Source organism: Doryrhamphus excisus, chromosome 3 (assembly GCF_030265055.1).
Source record: "Doryrhamphus excisus isolate RoL2022-K1 chromosome 3, RoL_Dexc_1.0, whole genome shotgun sequence".
Taxonomy (NCBI): Eukaryota; Metazoa; Chordata; class Actinopteri; order Syngnathiformes; family Syngnathidae; genus Doryrhamphus; species Doryrhamphus excisus.
The window spans coordinates 29,088,470-29,104,584 of record NC_080468.1 but is presented as its reverse complement, the minus strand read 5'-3'; the positions used below and the strand labels follow the sequence as shown (position 1 = coordinate 29,104,584).

The window sequence follows — 16,115 nt, the reverse complement described above, 5'->3', positions numbered from 1 at the left end:
GACGAGAGGTCAGAGAAGCCATGCAATACAAATAAAAAGAGTCAAAAGGAGTGAGTGATGAGTAGCTGTGCCATTCCTGTTGATGATTTGGGCATGCTTGATGTTCCCAGGAGGCTAGTGGGAATGTTGCTCGAGGTGCTGAAGATGGCTTCACTGTCTGGAACGCATGTCCACTTTTGTAAATCCATCCCAAATGTTCTCCATTGGAGCTAGATGAAGGGAAGACCCAGGATGGTCCAAAAGTTTCAGCTTATTCCTCTGGAAGAAGTCCTTTGTCAAGTGTTAAAAAGCCAGTCATTACCACACAGACCAGGGCCTTCAGTCATGAGGGATCCCCCCTCTTCCCTCCACATAGCCGGCTGCCGTTTGACGCCCCCGCGTGACCTGAAGCTCCATTGTTTTATTGAAGGATGAGGATGGTGGAAAACATCTCAGGTGGGATCTCCTTGTCATGCCAGTAATGTTGGAAGCCATCAGGAACGTCAATTTAATTAAATTCAATTCAAAACATTTTATTTATCCCCGAGGGGCAATTTAAAGGACACAAAGAGCAGCATATGGAATAAAAAATGGAAAAGCAGACAAGGACAAGTAAAACAGCAGACACTACTGAACACACACATACCTAGAAGAATAAATAGAAATTAAATATTATAGAAAAAAGTAAAACAGGTTAAATGGAGGTTGTGCAAAATCTGGACAGGGAGGGGTCCAAGTTCAGAAGCTGGACTGCTGTGGAGACAAAGGTAGCCCTCCTCCTTTGTGTTCTACAGCATGGGCATCTTAGTCTACGACCTGATGGAAGCCACTCAAACACAGGGTGTAGTGTGCGGGAGGGGTCCTGTATGATCCTGTGAGCAGTGCGGGTTATTTGCTGATCGCAATATAAAGAAAGAGCTATAACAGGATGGCCAACGATTTTGGAGCAAACTCTTGAAATGCTGAATAAACGAGTCCAGTCCTGAAGATGCAGGGAATAAAACCATCAGATGAATGAAAAGGTCAATATGCTCTCAATAAAAGCGTGGTAGAAGGTCAGCAAAACTTTTTTGTTCACTCCAAAAGAACTCAGCTTCCTCAACATGTACTGTCTCTGATTGCACTTCTTGAGGATCTCCTCTGTATTGGATGAAAACATCAGAAGGCCATCAAATATAGTGCCCAGATACCTATACTCCTCAACTCCTGCTGGTTCAAGGTTCCATATTTTTCCAAGAGGTGTGGCAGTATAGTGTAGCGTTGATACTGATCTCACCTGTCCACATCTACAGTACATTTGCAAATAACGGGCACAGAAAATATGTGCCATATTCAAGTATTACAATGTGACAGCGCTGAAAAAGAAGGGCAAAGCGGAGAAAACGGGAGGTAAAAAAATGATGTGAAAAGTGATGCTGATCAATGCTAAGACTTTTCAGCTCCACTGGCTTTAGACAATCTTTCTATTAAAGGTCAGTATACAGATGTAACTCCTGTCAGTCTCACCATAGCTTCCATTTCTGTGTCTCCAGCTTCGGGCGGCCCCACCTTCACCATCGGCAAGTCTGTGTGGCTGCTGTGGGGCATTGTCTTCAACAACTCGGTGCCCATTGAGAACCCCAAGGGAACCACCAGCAAGATCATGGTGCTCATCTGGGCCTTCTTCGCCGTCATCTTCCTGGCCTCTTACACCGCCAATCTGGCCGCCTTCATGATCCAGGAGCAGTACATCGACACAGTGTCGGGGCTCTCGGACAAGAAGGTAAGAGATGGGCTGGAAAGACGGAATGTCAGAATGGAGCACGGCGCTGTCAATGAGCAAATCCATAGCTGACTGGTGGCAGCACCAGCTTTTGTTGCCAGTGTTTGTCCATCAATAATCCACCACTCAGTAGTCAGTAGACGTAGGCATCGCTAAATGTCAATATGCACATTCAATATGCACAATATTCACATACCAGGAGGGTTTGGTGCAGACTGAAGATCCCAGTGACTCTCCAGATCCAGCAGATGCAACAACAGCGTGGAGCAGTTTGCGCCTATCTTTGTGTAATGTGCTTCACTGCCACCTACAGGACTGGAGTGGAAAAGTTTAACTATCAACAAACCACCTTCATGCTGCATTCAGTGATGCCCTTTTGCTGATTTATGCACCAAGAGCACTCACTCTGGTCTGGTTCCATCCTGTGGTTCTTGGGGGTCCGACTGTACAATGCTTGTTGCCTGATGATTGGATGGCCGTGTCAAAAAGACAGGATGACTGCCAATTTGGATTTCATTTAACTGAAAAGTACCTCATCCTCCCCCCGTCCCCCTCTTTGCCTCCTTTATGCACCACCTTTCACCATTCCTTCTTTGGAGTCCTCACATCACCTCATTTCTCTCCATTTTCCACATTCCGTTCTCCCCTTTTACACTCTCCCTGGCTTCAGTTTCTCTCCTCTCCTTTTTCTCTCATCCCATCATCTCCCGTTTGTTCCCTCATCCTCCCCATCCTCACCCCCCCCCGTTCCCCTCATCTAACTCCAGTTCCAGAAGCCACACGAGCATTACCCTCCTTTCCGCTTTGGGACGGTCCCGAACGGCAGCACAGAGAGAAACATCCGCAGCAACTACCCCGACATGCACACGCACATGATGAAGTACAACCAGAAGGGGGTGGAGGAGGCGCTCGACAGCCTCAAGAACGGGTACCCAGTTTTTTTTCATATCACAAAAAGATTATATTTAACTTGGCCTGTTGTCACTTGAAGACGTTTTTAGAAGCGCATATTTAAGGAAGAAGGGGGGTGTATTTTTAGATGAAAACAGGCACCAGGAGTGTAACTTCATTTGTTTTTTAAAGTGCTGTCTAGGATGAGAGTTGGAGGCCGAGACTATGGCCCATATTTTGGATGATGATGTCATATGAAGAATATTTAGCTGAAAAACTTGTGCATTTATTTATGCACACATATTTCTTCTCAAACGTTCAATAAATGCCAAAGCATATAGTAGGGGTGTCACAAGACACCCAACTCATAAGACAATGCACGAGATTGGGTCCTCGAGACAAGACGGGACTTGCTGATTATTAATGTTCCCATCTCCTCTCTGAGCTACCACCTTATGGTGGTGGTCCTGGTCTTGGAGTATCATGACAGATGACCAAACAAAGTGTAGCTCAAGTAGTCCCGGATGACGGTGACCCCATCAGGGTTTCTGGAGACGAGGACCCTGAACAGTTGAATCTAAAAGCACCATATTTGACAGTAAGAGTTTGATGAAACAGAGCTTCTTTTTGGACAGCGTGACTAAATGAGTGCAAATGAATAAATAGATCATATAGATTTTCAGGTGTGCCTAACAATTCTATTGCATACTGAGTGTAGACAGAGATTGTCAATTGGCAGGAAGCTGGATGCCTTCATCTATGACGCAGCCGTGCTGAACTACATGGCGGGCAAAGACGAAGGCTGCAAGCTGGTGACCATTGGCAGCGGCAAAGTCTTTGCCACCACGGGCTACGGCATCGCCCTGCAGAAGGACTCCCACTGGAAGAGGCTCATTGACCTGGCGCTACTGCAGTTCCTCGGAGACGGTGCGTGACCGATCCAAACCCACCCTGTACTGGTTTGGATCTTTGAAGTCCAAAGATTATCCCCTATGGGGTCCGTTATGGGGGCAGAATTTTTTTCCCAGCTCCCAAGCAATTGGTGACAGTCCACTTTGCTTTGTAGCAGAGAGGCTGGCTTTCTGGGAAGATGTAAACCCTGCAGAACGCTGTGGCGTGTGAGGGAAATGATTATCTCCATTACACACACACGCATCCGACACAAACACAACATGAAGGCTGCCCGCGTGGACTTAATACCCGAACTCCACTGGGAGGCTTTCGGTATATTCCTAAACACACAACGCACACACGTGAGTGACAAAGGGGGCAATGGGGGTTGAAACGGTTTTTGGAGATATTGTAGATGGATTGAAATGGAGCAATCCTCCTCTTGTCTTCAGGCGTCGGCATCATAATCTGTCACTCCCTTCCTCTTCCATTTGCAGGAGACACTCAGCGCCTGGAGACGGTGTGGCTGTCGGGCATCTGTCTGAACGAGAAGAACGAGGTGATGAGCAGCAAGCTGGACATCGACAACATGGCAGGCGTCTTCTACATGCTGCTGGTGGCCATGGGCCTCAGCCTGCTGGTCTTTGCCTGGGAGCACCTGCTCTACTGGAAGCTGCGACACTCGCTGCACAAGTCGCGCAAGCTTGACTTCCTGTTGGCCATCAGCAGGGTGAGGCTTCCCGTGAATCGTGATGTGTTTGGGAGTGCTGAGGAGTAGGACATTATACACTTGGACATCTCAAAAAACAATCCAATCATGCCAATCTAAATCATTTTGTGTATCAATACCACTAAATGGACCTTTACCTGTAAAGTGCTTTTCTACACTCAAGGTTCTCAAGGCGCTTTGACAAAGTCAGCACTTTTACTGACTGATGACACAGCATCAACTTGACATGGTCACCATAGGACATAGGATTCAACCAACAACCTTCAGCTTGGGCGACTACCACTCGACCACCTGAGCCACACCGCCCCCAACATTAGCTACAAACAATGTCCCTCCCAATAAATACAGATGTATATGAGGTCTTTCCCATATGTGGTGGTAGTTTGTCCTACGTTCCGCCTGGTTTCACTCACTTCACATTTGTCCACTGATTGGCTAACAAATGAAAGGTGTGTGGCAGAAGGTGATGGCTCCATTCCGGACAAAAACAATGATTTTTGAGGCTGTAGATGTAAAAGCAAGGAGGAGATGAAGCGTCCATTCCGGGTGTTGGCTCAGCGCTGAACTTTAAAGGTCTCATTGTGCTATTCACGTAACTCAGCAGCTGGTGAGCTGGCGCCATTGTTGCTGTTGGGATGTGACTATTGAGACTGCAGCCTCTGTGCTGCTCTTCTGTGTAATTACACCATTCAGCCCGGATCAGATTAACAGCTAAAAGGGCTATCAGATCCTAAAACCGCATGAGGTGCCCCCGAGGGCATCATTAAATTCAGCTTTTTTTCTAGAATGTGCGAGTTGAGCGTCCGTCAGATTTGTATTTGTCCGTGAATTGCTCTGCGGGCGTCGTTTGACTCGTCAGTTTAGTGGGTCGTCTCTCTCTCCCTCTCAGCGCTGGCACTTTTTAGTCGCAGGAGAATATCCACGCACGGGGAGAACATGCACTCCACGCAGAGATGCCAAGTGGCAAATCCAACCCCGGTCTTCGCTGCATGCTAAGCGTGGCTGCATTGCTACTTTTAGTTTAGTTTGGTTTCTGACTGAAAGATTACACACACTCTGTTGAAATGTCATACGTTTTAATCGTCTGATGAACCGCCCACTAACATTTTTGTCCAGTCTCAGACATTTGTCAAGAGCTACTATGTTGAGCTCGTCAACGTCTCGTTTTCATCATGAAAAAAGCTTTGTTAACAAAATGATTTGGTTATGGTCATTGCGGATGAAAACAACACTGTTTTTTTATGATGTTCTAAGAGTAGTAATTAATATCTGTCCCTGAGGCTTGTTCACGGGAACCAAACACGAGAAGACTCTATAATCTCCATTACTTGTTTGCTGGAGATTTGAGAGAAGAGGCGCTCACTTTTAAAGCTGAGGCTTGCATCGATGAAATGAAAAAAGAAAGACCCCCTTCCTCATAGGCAGGATACCTCTTCTGACCTGCCTTTGCCCCAATTATATGCCCGCCACTTTGTAATAAAGGAGGCGTTGCTACACATCTTAAAATAAAGCTACAGTTTGTAAGTTTGATTATTTGTTTTATCTTCTATCAATATGCTAACCTAGCATGGTCACATTTTAACAATGTAATGTTAGCACTTGAGTTGAAATAGCTATGCTAGTGTTGCTGTGCCCGCCTTCTTTGTGATACCACATTGTATGGGATATATAGTGTATATGTCAAACGTACACAACATCTTTTCTTGAACACAGACACAAAGTTCATTAGCACTCAAAACAATATGTTCCCAGTAGGGCTTATTAAAAGCGCTTTGAAACAATTAATTTCTGTTATGCTACTGTGGGACAACTTACTCAAAATGGTTGAAAAATGCTACAATGTGCGACCTTTAAGAACAATTCTGACAAGGAACCACTGCAGTCCAATAAAGCTTCCCAATTTTCCCAAATGTTTCTTTCACACAAATTCTCTTTTCTCTTTTGTTTCTTGATGGCTTCTGTGTTTTCAACCTTTGTCTTTCATTTCCAGGGTATCTACAGTTGTTTCAAAGGGGTGGAGGATAATGGGCGTTCTGGTCTTGCTAAACCAGACCTGACGTCCAACTACGCCCAAGCCAACATGCTGAAGATGCTGCGCACCGCAAAGGACTTGGTCTCCACTGCCAATGTGGAGAGCTCTTTGGACAACGCCACCAAGACCATAGAGCACTTGAGTCGGCATGGTGGAAGCTTGCCCGTTCGTGTCCCGCACGCCGCTACAGAGACCGTACCGGGAGGATTCGCATACATCATGGAGAACCACTTACCACAGAGATCCAGCTCCCCGCCTCTGGTCGCCATGACGTCATTGAAAAAGCAGAGGGCCGTGACCAGGCCCACGCCGCTGCGCTACACGCTCCCGACTCGCTCTACTTCCTGTTTGTACGAGCGTTCGCTTCCCGTTTCCAGCCTCAGTACCCCCCAACTGGCAGTTAGTGAGACATTCCCCCATCAACATTCCCACCACTACCAGACCACCGGAAGACTCTATGCGGATGCCCACCCGCACTCGCAGTTCATCTCTTACACTGACTTGCAGCTACCTGACATCTATACCTCCCACCCCATCTCTTTGCCCCAAAACCAGCACACAGAAGTGGGCGTCTACCAGAGGAAACACAGATCTAAGAGCTTCCAGTGTGGGGACGGGGATGCAGAGAGAAAAAATTTTAGGAATCCTGAAAAGAATGAGCCTCCCATCTGCCTCAGTGAGCTGAAAGCCAACCACCTGCAGGACAACCACATCTCTGCACCCAGCATGGAGAGTATCTACTCTGTGGAGGGTACGTGTCCCCAGGTGGAGAACTACAGTTCCTGGCCTCCAGAGGACCTCATGCTCAGGGGAAAACGCAGGCGCCGTCGCTCCTCTTTCCTTAAAGCCACTTGGGGGAGCGAGCAGATCCACCAGCTGGACGAATCCCAGTCATCTCTCTCAAGCCAGTCGCCCTCCACGCTTCCAGACCTGTTCCCTTGCATCGTCACACAGACCACACCTGTTAAGGCCTACAACCCTGCCTCCGTCCGGAACAACCTGTGCCTCCCTCGGAACCAGGCCTACCTGCACATCAGGGAGGACCACAGAAGGCCTACTGGGCGTAAAGGCCAAAGGCTGCGATACTCCCACTCCACTCATCTCCCGACATACGGAGAAGCGGTGCGGCATGGTGCTGGTCTTGGGCGAGGGATGGTGCGGAGAGCCACTAGCTTGCTCAGCAAACAATACGCCCACTACCTGAACTCTTATCCTGGGCTACCCCTCTGCCATTCTACCCTGCAGTGCCACAACCAGACCCGAGGCAGGCACCCGGGCCCCAGCCCAGTGTGCCAGCTGCTTGCCTGTGGTGGTGGACGATGTGGGGGTCAGCGGGCCCTCTTGTACCAGGACAGTGTTTACGGAGGTTATGGGGTCTATCAGGGCTCCCAGACTGGATCCGACACTCATGTGAGTCAAGGAGGACTCGGCCAGTCTGTGGGGAGCCCGTGTGTGCTCCGTCCCTGGAGACGGGTGTCCAGTTTGGAGTCGGAGGTGTGAACCAGGAGGAGACAACAGACCACTGTGGAGAAGGTTAGGTCCTTATAGTACAAGTTCTTGTGAGTTGAATTAGCAGTTTACCCCTGAGAACACTGTTGAAAGTTGGCAATATTGAGCCTGTCTCTGCTTTCGTGTCCACTTTATGGGCTTTAAATGTGCACTGAAGTGTCGGCGTGTCGGTGCGTGGTGGATGTATAACCAGAGTTGTCCTGCTGTGATTGTGGCGTATATATTTTACTGTGGATGGAATTCACACTTTGGTGTTGTTGACATGATAACGCTGTGAGGAGATTAAAGGATCTTTGAAAACTGTCATCTAAAAAAAACAATACAAAGCAGACACAGTAGCGACGTGTTATGATAGGACGCACACAAATCAGACATTTTGACAGAGCAGCGTTTTTTGGGAGGACATAATCGGTTTGAGGATCTGCAAAAAGATATCAGGTACCTTCTTTAAAGTGGTTATCTATTTTTGCAGCAACTTATTAGAGTGTTTTCAAAGACGTGAAGAAGCATCACAGATCTGAAAGCTCATCTTCACAAGTTTTTGTTGGCAGGTTTATGCAAAAACTGCAGAACCCATTTCTATGGAACTTTGTAGGGAATTGTTGTATGGGCCGGTGAAGAACTTACCAACATTTTGGTGCATATTGAGAACGTTATTTTCTCTTGTCCTCCACCCAGAATGAGAAAAGAACAGTTTGTCTTCCAAGAACCAGGAAGTAGCCTGCCACCAAGAACACTTTTAATGCTTTAGTTTTAGTTTGGCCTTGTAGCCGAGGAAGAGAGACATTGGTCAGCAGTGACTAGATGCACACTATTGGCTAATTATTGGCGCATGTAGCAGTTTGAGAGCCCAACATTTTCCTCAGGTGTTGACAGAGACCAAAAACGAAGTTGAAGAAGGTTAGACTTTTCAAATGCCTCTCAATCGGAAAAGAAACAATGTTTTGCTATCCTACCTAATATATCTACTGCCAACAAGTTGCCGTAAAAGGAAAGAGAGGGCATCCAATGAGCGGCTCTTAAAGGGGAACTGCACTTTTCTTGATTTTTTTTTCCATCATTCCCAATCCTAATGTGAAACATGAGCACATATTTCTTTCCCTTTTCTGTGCATTATAATGTAGGAAAATTAGTTAATATGAGCTAGCTTAAAATGCATGTCATTGGGACGCAGCTATTTTGACGCTTAAGCCAACCACCAACCAGCCAAACACCAACAGTGTTCCATTTCCATAACTGACCTGAGATATTAACCCAGCCACAGTAATATTGTTATGGTAGCTCACACCAAGTACTATATTTCTGGCAGAGTATAACAGCACCTTGCCTATAGCTTTGCCCTAGTAATGCTACTTGTACTGTGTTGTTAGTGGGGGTGCTCCGGTCGATTGGTCACCAAACGGTATCTGCCGATATCAGCGAAAAAGGACGGCATCGATAATGGCCGATACTTGCTTTAAAACGCTGATGCCCTCCTCCGATCAGCTCCGCCCCCGTTGCAGGATCCAGAACAAGCATGTCTGCAAAACGTGCCTCAAAAATGTCTCACAGGGGGGCGCGTTGAAAAGCTTAGATTGGTGCCTCAGTTGGGGGGAACACTTGGCAGGGTGTGGTGAGTTTGAGGCTTGCAATGTGATCATGCGTCAATGCAGCGGCTATGAAGCCCCTGTCCCAACTTGACTTGCAACATTTGGGGATGAGTACTGCCTCAGTACGGATTTGGGAGCATGCAGACACACTAGCATTTTTAGTGTGGGAGGAACTTTCCTTGTGTGGGGGGGCTGCATCGGACTCTGGATGTTGTGTGATGCATGACGAGTGTGGCGAGTGAGAGCGTTTGTGCCGCGCTTGAAACGGGCACACGGAATTAACACTATTTTATTTCCTCTCTCGGGTTGGCTGCATCTGCGCTTCAGAAGGCAGCGGATGCAGCTGGGGCGGAGGGCTAAGCAGAGGTGGATAAACCTGCTTTTCATTCAGGTTCCCAGTGAATGTTGTGAGAAGACTAGAAATAAATGCATTGTGAAATAGAATAGGTGTGTTGTGGATACCAGCATGTTGTAGTAAAACAAGCATATTGACTTTGTTTGGCTTGAAATAAGCTAGGAAAATAAATGTTACCAACATAAGTAGCTCTTGGCCATCTTCATTTAGTAAAAGTATCTTTCACAGGAAGAAACCTTGGTGAGCCCTAATATAGCCAGTAGCAGGGCCATTGACGGGGGGGGACAAACGGGTATTTTGTCCCGGGCCCAGGCATGAGAGGGGGCCCAGAACTGGTGTGTGTGTGTGTGTGTGTGTGTGTGGCGAGGGCGGGGGTTATTTTGTCCCAGGCCCAGCCAATGATGTCAATGGCCCTGGCCAGTCGTACATGTAAACATTTACACTGCATCTATGGGATCAGTATTGGTGTCAGCCAACTTCATTCATGGATTAACACATTGATTGGAACATCCCTAGTTGTTAGTTTGGAAAAGACGAGGTTATCAATCATGCCTCACATGTGTACTGTTGAGGGTTGTGGCAATAAGTCAAATAGTTGGTCAACATAGAGATTCCAGTGTTTTAAATCATCAAAATACTGTAAGTAGTAGGGATAAGCCAGATACTCGATATAAACCAGTATCTGTTACGGATAATGCATTTTTGCCGGATACGAGTATGAAACGAGTACATTTGGTCATTATCACTACACAGTGCATTTTTAAGACGATCGTGCACGATCGTGCATCTGTCACCAACTGTTTTTTTTTTGTCTGCTTGTTTTGGGTGGTGGCTGGTGATATAAAGTCATTGTTTGTAGTACTGAACATTGTGCATTTTTGGTGGGTGGGGGGTCCTGTCCAGCCATTGGGGCAGATAGTATTATTGATGTAAATACCCTTACATGCTAAACAGATTTGCTCTGCCAGGGAAAAATGTAAACTCCACTTTCCCTGTTATAAGGAATATTATTTGGTTTTATCTGATGTTTTTTGCGATGCAAACTTGGAGCTGCCGGGTTGGAGCAGGAGGGGGTAGAAAAAAGAAAACAGGAGGCGGCATTGCGGGGACATTTAATATACTTGAACTTGTTCATATAGAATCACAGCATACCAGGAACCATAAAAGGTTCTTCGAGAAGTTTTTTTATTGAGGGTTTCATAATAAAATACAGTAGGTAGTTATCTCCATATGACGTGCATTGTTAGCTAGCTCACATTAACTCTATTTATAGTGTTATAATGCACAGAAAGTGTTGATGATGTTTCACACAAGACTTTTGGTTAATGGGCAAAATTCCTCCAAAAGTGCAGTTCCCCTTGAAAGGAAAAGCTCACTTTTTGGCGGCAATGTTGCGCATCGTCCACAATCCTCATGTGAGGCATGAACCCACATCTTTCTCTTTTCTATGTGTTCTAAAGATATAAAAACAGGTAAAAGAGAGGCAGCCAATGAAGGCACATAATGGGACACACCCATTGGGCCTAGAAAGGCGCTATTTAAAACACCTCCACCAAGGTGTTCTATCCATGCTGTGAGCATGTAGTAACAAGTACATTGATGCTAACATGTCATACGTGTAGTATTTTAGTATAACTTCCTTCCCGGGTGCATTGATGTCACATAGCAACATAGTAAGGAAGGCTACATCTAGCCTAGGCACCTAGGCATCGGGCGCCAGTGTGTGCTGAAGCTATTCACAATTCGGCTAGTAGCTAGCCCCTGTGGTGTGTCACTACGCCAGTACGGTAGTTTTTGGGCGGAACAATGTTCCAAACGATAATAATAACAATATTCCTCTATATATTTGGCTCACATGATGGAAATTAAACCTTGTTGGCTTTTTTGAGTATTTTCAGGAGGCTTTATAGGTGGAAAAGGTGTCCTAGCTGCCTCTTTTTGTTTTTGTTGTATATCTTTAGACCGCACAGAAAGGAGGAAGCCGTGTGTTCATGTCTCACATAAGAATTGTGGATGACGGGCAACATTCCAAAAAAGTTGTTTTCCTTGAAAGAAAGCAGTCCACATGAACACAAAGCAACGATCCGGACAGCACTGACCAGCACGAGGTGTCTTATTAACCAAACATGGGCTCTTCGTCCTCATCGGGTCTCAGCGTGGGGCCGCAGTACAGCACAGACAACACACAGGGCCTCACAGTATTTATTCCAAAATGCTATATTCATCTTATTGAGTGTCATTATTCATGTAATCTACTTAGGATAGGAATTTATAGGCACTTTTCGATATTTTCCCATTTGTGGCACATGATGTAAAGCTAGCCACTTTGTTATTATTGTATTCATAACTCAGCTCTGTTTGCTTAGTAGGATGTCCACTCCCCCTTCTTTTGTATTCCCCTCTTCCTTGTCCTGCTTCCCCATCCCCCGTAATTGCTTAATGATCAATTTTAAATGAGGTGATTGAGCGCTATTATACTATCTGTATCACCCACCATCCTCAGCCCTGTAATTAATCACTTAGACCAATTAAAGAGCCTTTTTGGATGAACACAAGTACGTGTCTCTTTTTGTAAAGAGCCTTGAGTCACATTGCTTTTCACATTTACCCCCCTGTTCCCTGCCTTAGATGGTTTGGTCAATGTCAGGGCGACGGTTTGCTACTGAGGTACCTGAACCAGACAGACCATCCGTCTCAAACCAACTGCAACTGATCTTACCCTGTGATGGTTAGCATCCTAGCTTACAGGATGTTTGGGGAGCAAGTCAACTGCTGATTGACATGGATCCGAATCAGAGAGAAATGATTTTGATTGTTTTCGATTGTTAGCAGGATTACGCACCAATCCTGATTTTCAGAGAATCACGTTACGGCTGGGGTCTGTGTGGTGGAATCCCAGAGGTTTTGTGTCCATCATTGCCAAAACTTTTCTTCAGTTGGTAACTGGCAACTTGCTTCCAATGTGCTCTACCGGGCACAGGAACGGTATCAAGCAAGTGAGCATTGTGAATTTCAGGGAAGGATTTAATCTCGTCCACCTTTACCAACTCTTGGCAGTTCTACGAAAAGCTGGAGAACTGCTTGAAAGCTGTTGAGAGACTGGACCAAGCCCAATTCCAATGTGCCCCCAGTTACGACAACAAACCTGAACAAGAGAACTTTTAACCTAATGACGGTGGAGTGGTCTGTTCACGTTTGAATGCACACAAATAGCAACCTCCTTCACCCGAGGGCTGAGGTCCACTGCCCGGTACCACCTGACTGTGATAATAAATAATAGATGCACTGCAAAAAGGCTGGCCAAATAGAAAATAAGAAGACAAGATTTTATTGGGGGAAAAAACAGTTAAAATGTGGGAAATTATCTGTCCATGTATGAAGGAAATTAAGATTTCTATCGAGAAATAAGCAGGCCTGAAAGTCTATATTTAGTAGAAAGTAGTAGTAAAACTAAAAACTATTAGTGGTGAAAATAACTACTTCAATAACTACTACTTGGGAAGAAATATTTAAGGTGGAAATACTAACCCTATCCTTAACTCAATAAAAGTGAAATACACAGTGACAGGGTGGGGAGAGCAGGGATCGAACCACCAACCTTCAACTTTCTGAACAACCTGCTGGACCTCCTGCTGATGAAACATTATTATATTTCGTATTATTTAGGGCTGCAGCTATCAAATGTTTCAGTAATCGAGTTTTCTACAGAAATTAATGAATCGAGTAATCGGAAAAAACAAGTGGTGGTTATGTTTAGGGCACGATATACAATGTATATGTATAGTATATATATATATATATATATATAATATTACTGTAAATTAATATGCAGAGTATATACTCAAACTAGTTGACACATTGAATAATAAATCCATCTGAAATCCTTAAAAGGCCTTGCCAAATATAAGACTTCCAAGTCCGCCAAGTAGGCCAGAAGGTCTTTAGTAGAAAGGTCTAGTGGTTCCAACTAAAATAACTTCTTTTGAGAGTTCTTTCAACATTTCTGGACTAAAGTAGACAAAAAGTAATCCCTGATTCAAAAATGAAGGCTATACTATCAGGTCAGTAGATGAACTAACATGTCTAGAAGTATCATTTTAAATCTTGGCAAGTGGCAAAACATTTGCAGTGAAGAAACTTTAAGATGGAAATACTTGTTTTGAAAATAAAATACTTCCCCCCCTCATAGCACTGATAAAAAGGGATCTAACAGTAGCAGGCCATCCACTCTACATCCTGAGCCAAAGCCGCCCCAAACTAATACCCAATAATTGTGTCAAATAATGAAACCAGTTGACAGATTTTGAAACAACCCGAAATCCAGAAATGCCAAACAGGGCCAAATAAAGCCAAATATAAGATAAACAGACTAGATGAAAAAAAACAAACCTTTAAGCTGAAAACACTTCCGATTGAAATAATTTGTACAACCAATAAAAGGTGGAATCTGATGAAAATATGTGAAATGACATATTAGTGCAAAATTAATCTGCTGTGTCTTGAAATTCACTGATGTAGGTTCCCAAAAAGTCGACTTGTTCCAGGAATGTATACATTAACTTGTGCTATGAAGAAGTGCTGATTGGAATAGATGAATATTGATTTTCTTGAAACAGTATAGCACGCGGCTAGGGAAGTCATCGGTGTGTACTGGTCATGAAAATGCTGACAGCATGTCGTTACCTCTCTGCCGAACAGAGTGGAAGTTTAAACGTTGTTGTTCAGCACTTCTTAAATGAAGCAACCTGTGGATGCTGTTGCGTCTTTAGGCAAGATTTCATTTGTTGGGCAAAGCTAAATAACTTACTTTACTGTAGTATACTATACTGGAAACAATTTTATATTATACTCCTGCTTTGTTTATCAACTTCATTTTTTACTCTCTAGCACTTTGAGATTGCCAAAATGTAAAGTGCAATACAGTTAAAGTGTAATATTGTGATCATGATTTATTGCTAAGTCATTGAGTAAGTAGCCCTTAAAACTCGGGAAATGTAGAACTACTGCTCTAAGTCAGTTGCAGTTTGACTTAATATTGTGATCATGATTTATTGTTAAGTCAATGAGTAAGTAGCCTTTCATCTCAGGAAATGTAGAAATACCGCTCTAAGTCAGTTGCAGTGTGACTTAATATTGTGATCATGATTTATTGCTAAGTCAATGAGTAAGTAGCCCTTAAAACTCGGGAAATGTAGAAATATCGCTCTAAGTCAGTTGCAGTGTGACTTAATATTGTGATCATGATTTATTGTTAAGTCATTGAGTAAGTAGCCCTTAAAACTCGGGAAATGTAGAAATATCGCTCTAAGTCAATTGCAGTTTGACTTAATATTGTGATCATGATTTATTGCTAAGTCAATGAGTAAGTAGCCTTTAAAACTCGGGAAATGTAGAAATATCGCTCTAAGTCAGTTGCAGTGTGACTTAATATTGTGGTCATGATTTATTGCTAAGTCAATGAGTAAGTAGCCCTTAAAACACAGGAAATGTATAAATAACGCTCAAAGTCAGTTGCAGTGTGACTTAATATTGTGGTCATGACTTATTGCTAAGTCAATGAGTAAGTAGCCCTTAAAACTCAGGAAATGTAGAACTACTGCTCTAAGTCAGTTGCAGTGTGACTTAATATTGTGGTCATGATTTATTGCTAAGTCAATGAGTAAGTAGCCCTTAAAACTCGGGAAATGTAGAAATATCGCTCTAAGTCAGTTGCAGTGTGACTTTCCACATCCAGTCAACAACCGCTCCGAGTCACCTTGAGACAAAAGGCTGGCGGATGAGAATGGGGGGGGGGGCTGCAGAGGAGAGGCAGGAGGGGAGAAGATAAGAACCTCTGTGGTGATACCAGGAGGAAATATTTGGGACAACGGGCGAATGGAGATGGAGGATGGAGTGCGGGTGATGAGTCGCTTTGGGGAGGAGATAATAACAGCAGTGAAAGAGGGCAAGACCAGGGAGTGAGATACAGGACAAGAAGTGGTACGTGAGCCCAGAGCTAGATTTATTTCTGTGAGTGTGAGATGCAAGGCGGGGATTTTATCCATGAAGGGGAATAATGAGGGAGATGCTGAGGAGAATCCCTTGAAAGACGCCTGGAAGTCTCTTTTGACAACTTCCTCAATGATAAGATGAAAACGTAAAACTCAGACAGGTTGTCCTCATGGAAGAAGAGCGGAGCTGCAACAGTTTTGCAAATACTGGGAATGATGTAGAGTGTGTGTGTGTGTGTGTGTGTGTGTTGAGGCCGCAGCTCGTCTCCCATCCGCATGTGTGTGTGTGTGTATGTGTATGTGTCGGGGCCGCAGCTTGTCTCCCATCCGCGACGATTGGATCTGCCAGCCAGCAGGAACGTTAATTACTTCAGCAATCTTCAGGCA

General features: G+C 44.7%; 1 protein-coding gene across 4 annotated transcripts in view; it reads left to right on the top strand.

Moving 5' to 3' along the window:
- Nucleotides 1-14,803, top strand: part of LOC131126084 (glutamate receptor ionotropic, NMDA 2C-like) — a 100,891-nt gene extending 86,088 nt beyond the window's left edge. For all 4 annotated transcript variants that reach the window (XM_058068268.1, XM_058068266.1, XM_058068267.1 and 1 more), the window contains 5 exons: nucleotides 1,512-1,741; nucleotides 2,509-2,669; nucleotides 3,372-3,559; nucleotides 4,021-4,253; nucleotides 6,244-14,803. In XM_058068268.1, the coding sequence (XP_057924251.1) occupies nucleotides 1,512-1,741; nucleotides 2,509-2,669; nucleotides 3,372-3,559; nucleotides 4,021-4,253; nucleotides 6,244-7,785 (2,354 nt within the window). In that variant the 3' untranslated portion in view covers nucleotides 7,786-14,803. The remainder of the gene's footprint in view (nucleotides 1-1,511; nucleotides 1,742-2,508; nucleotides 2,670-3,371; nucleotides 3,560-4,020; nucleotides 4,254-6,243) is intronic.
- Nucleotides 14,804-16,115: the final 1,312 nt, after the last annotated feature.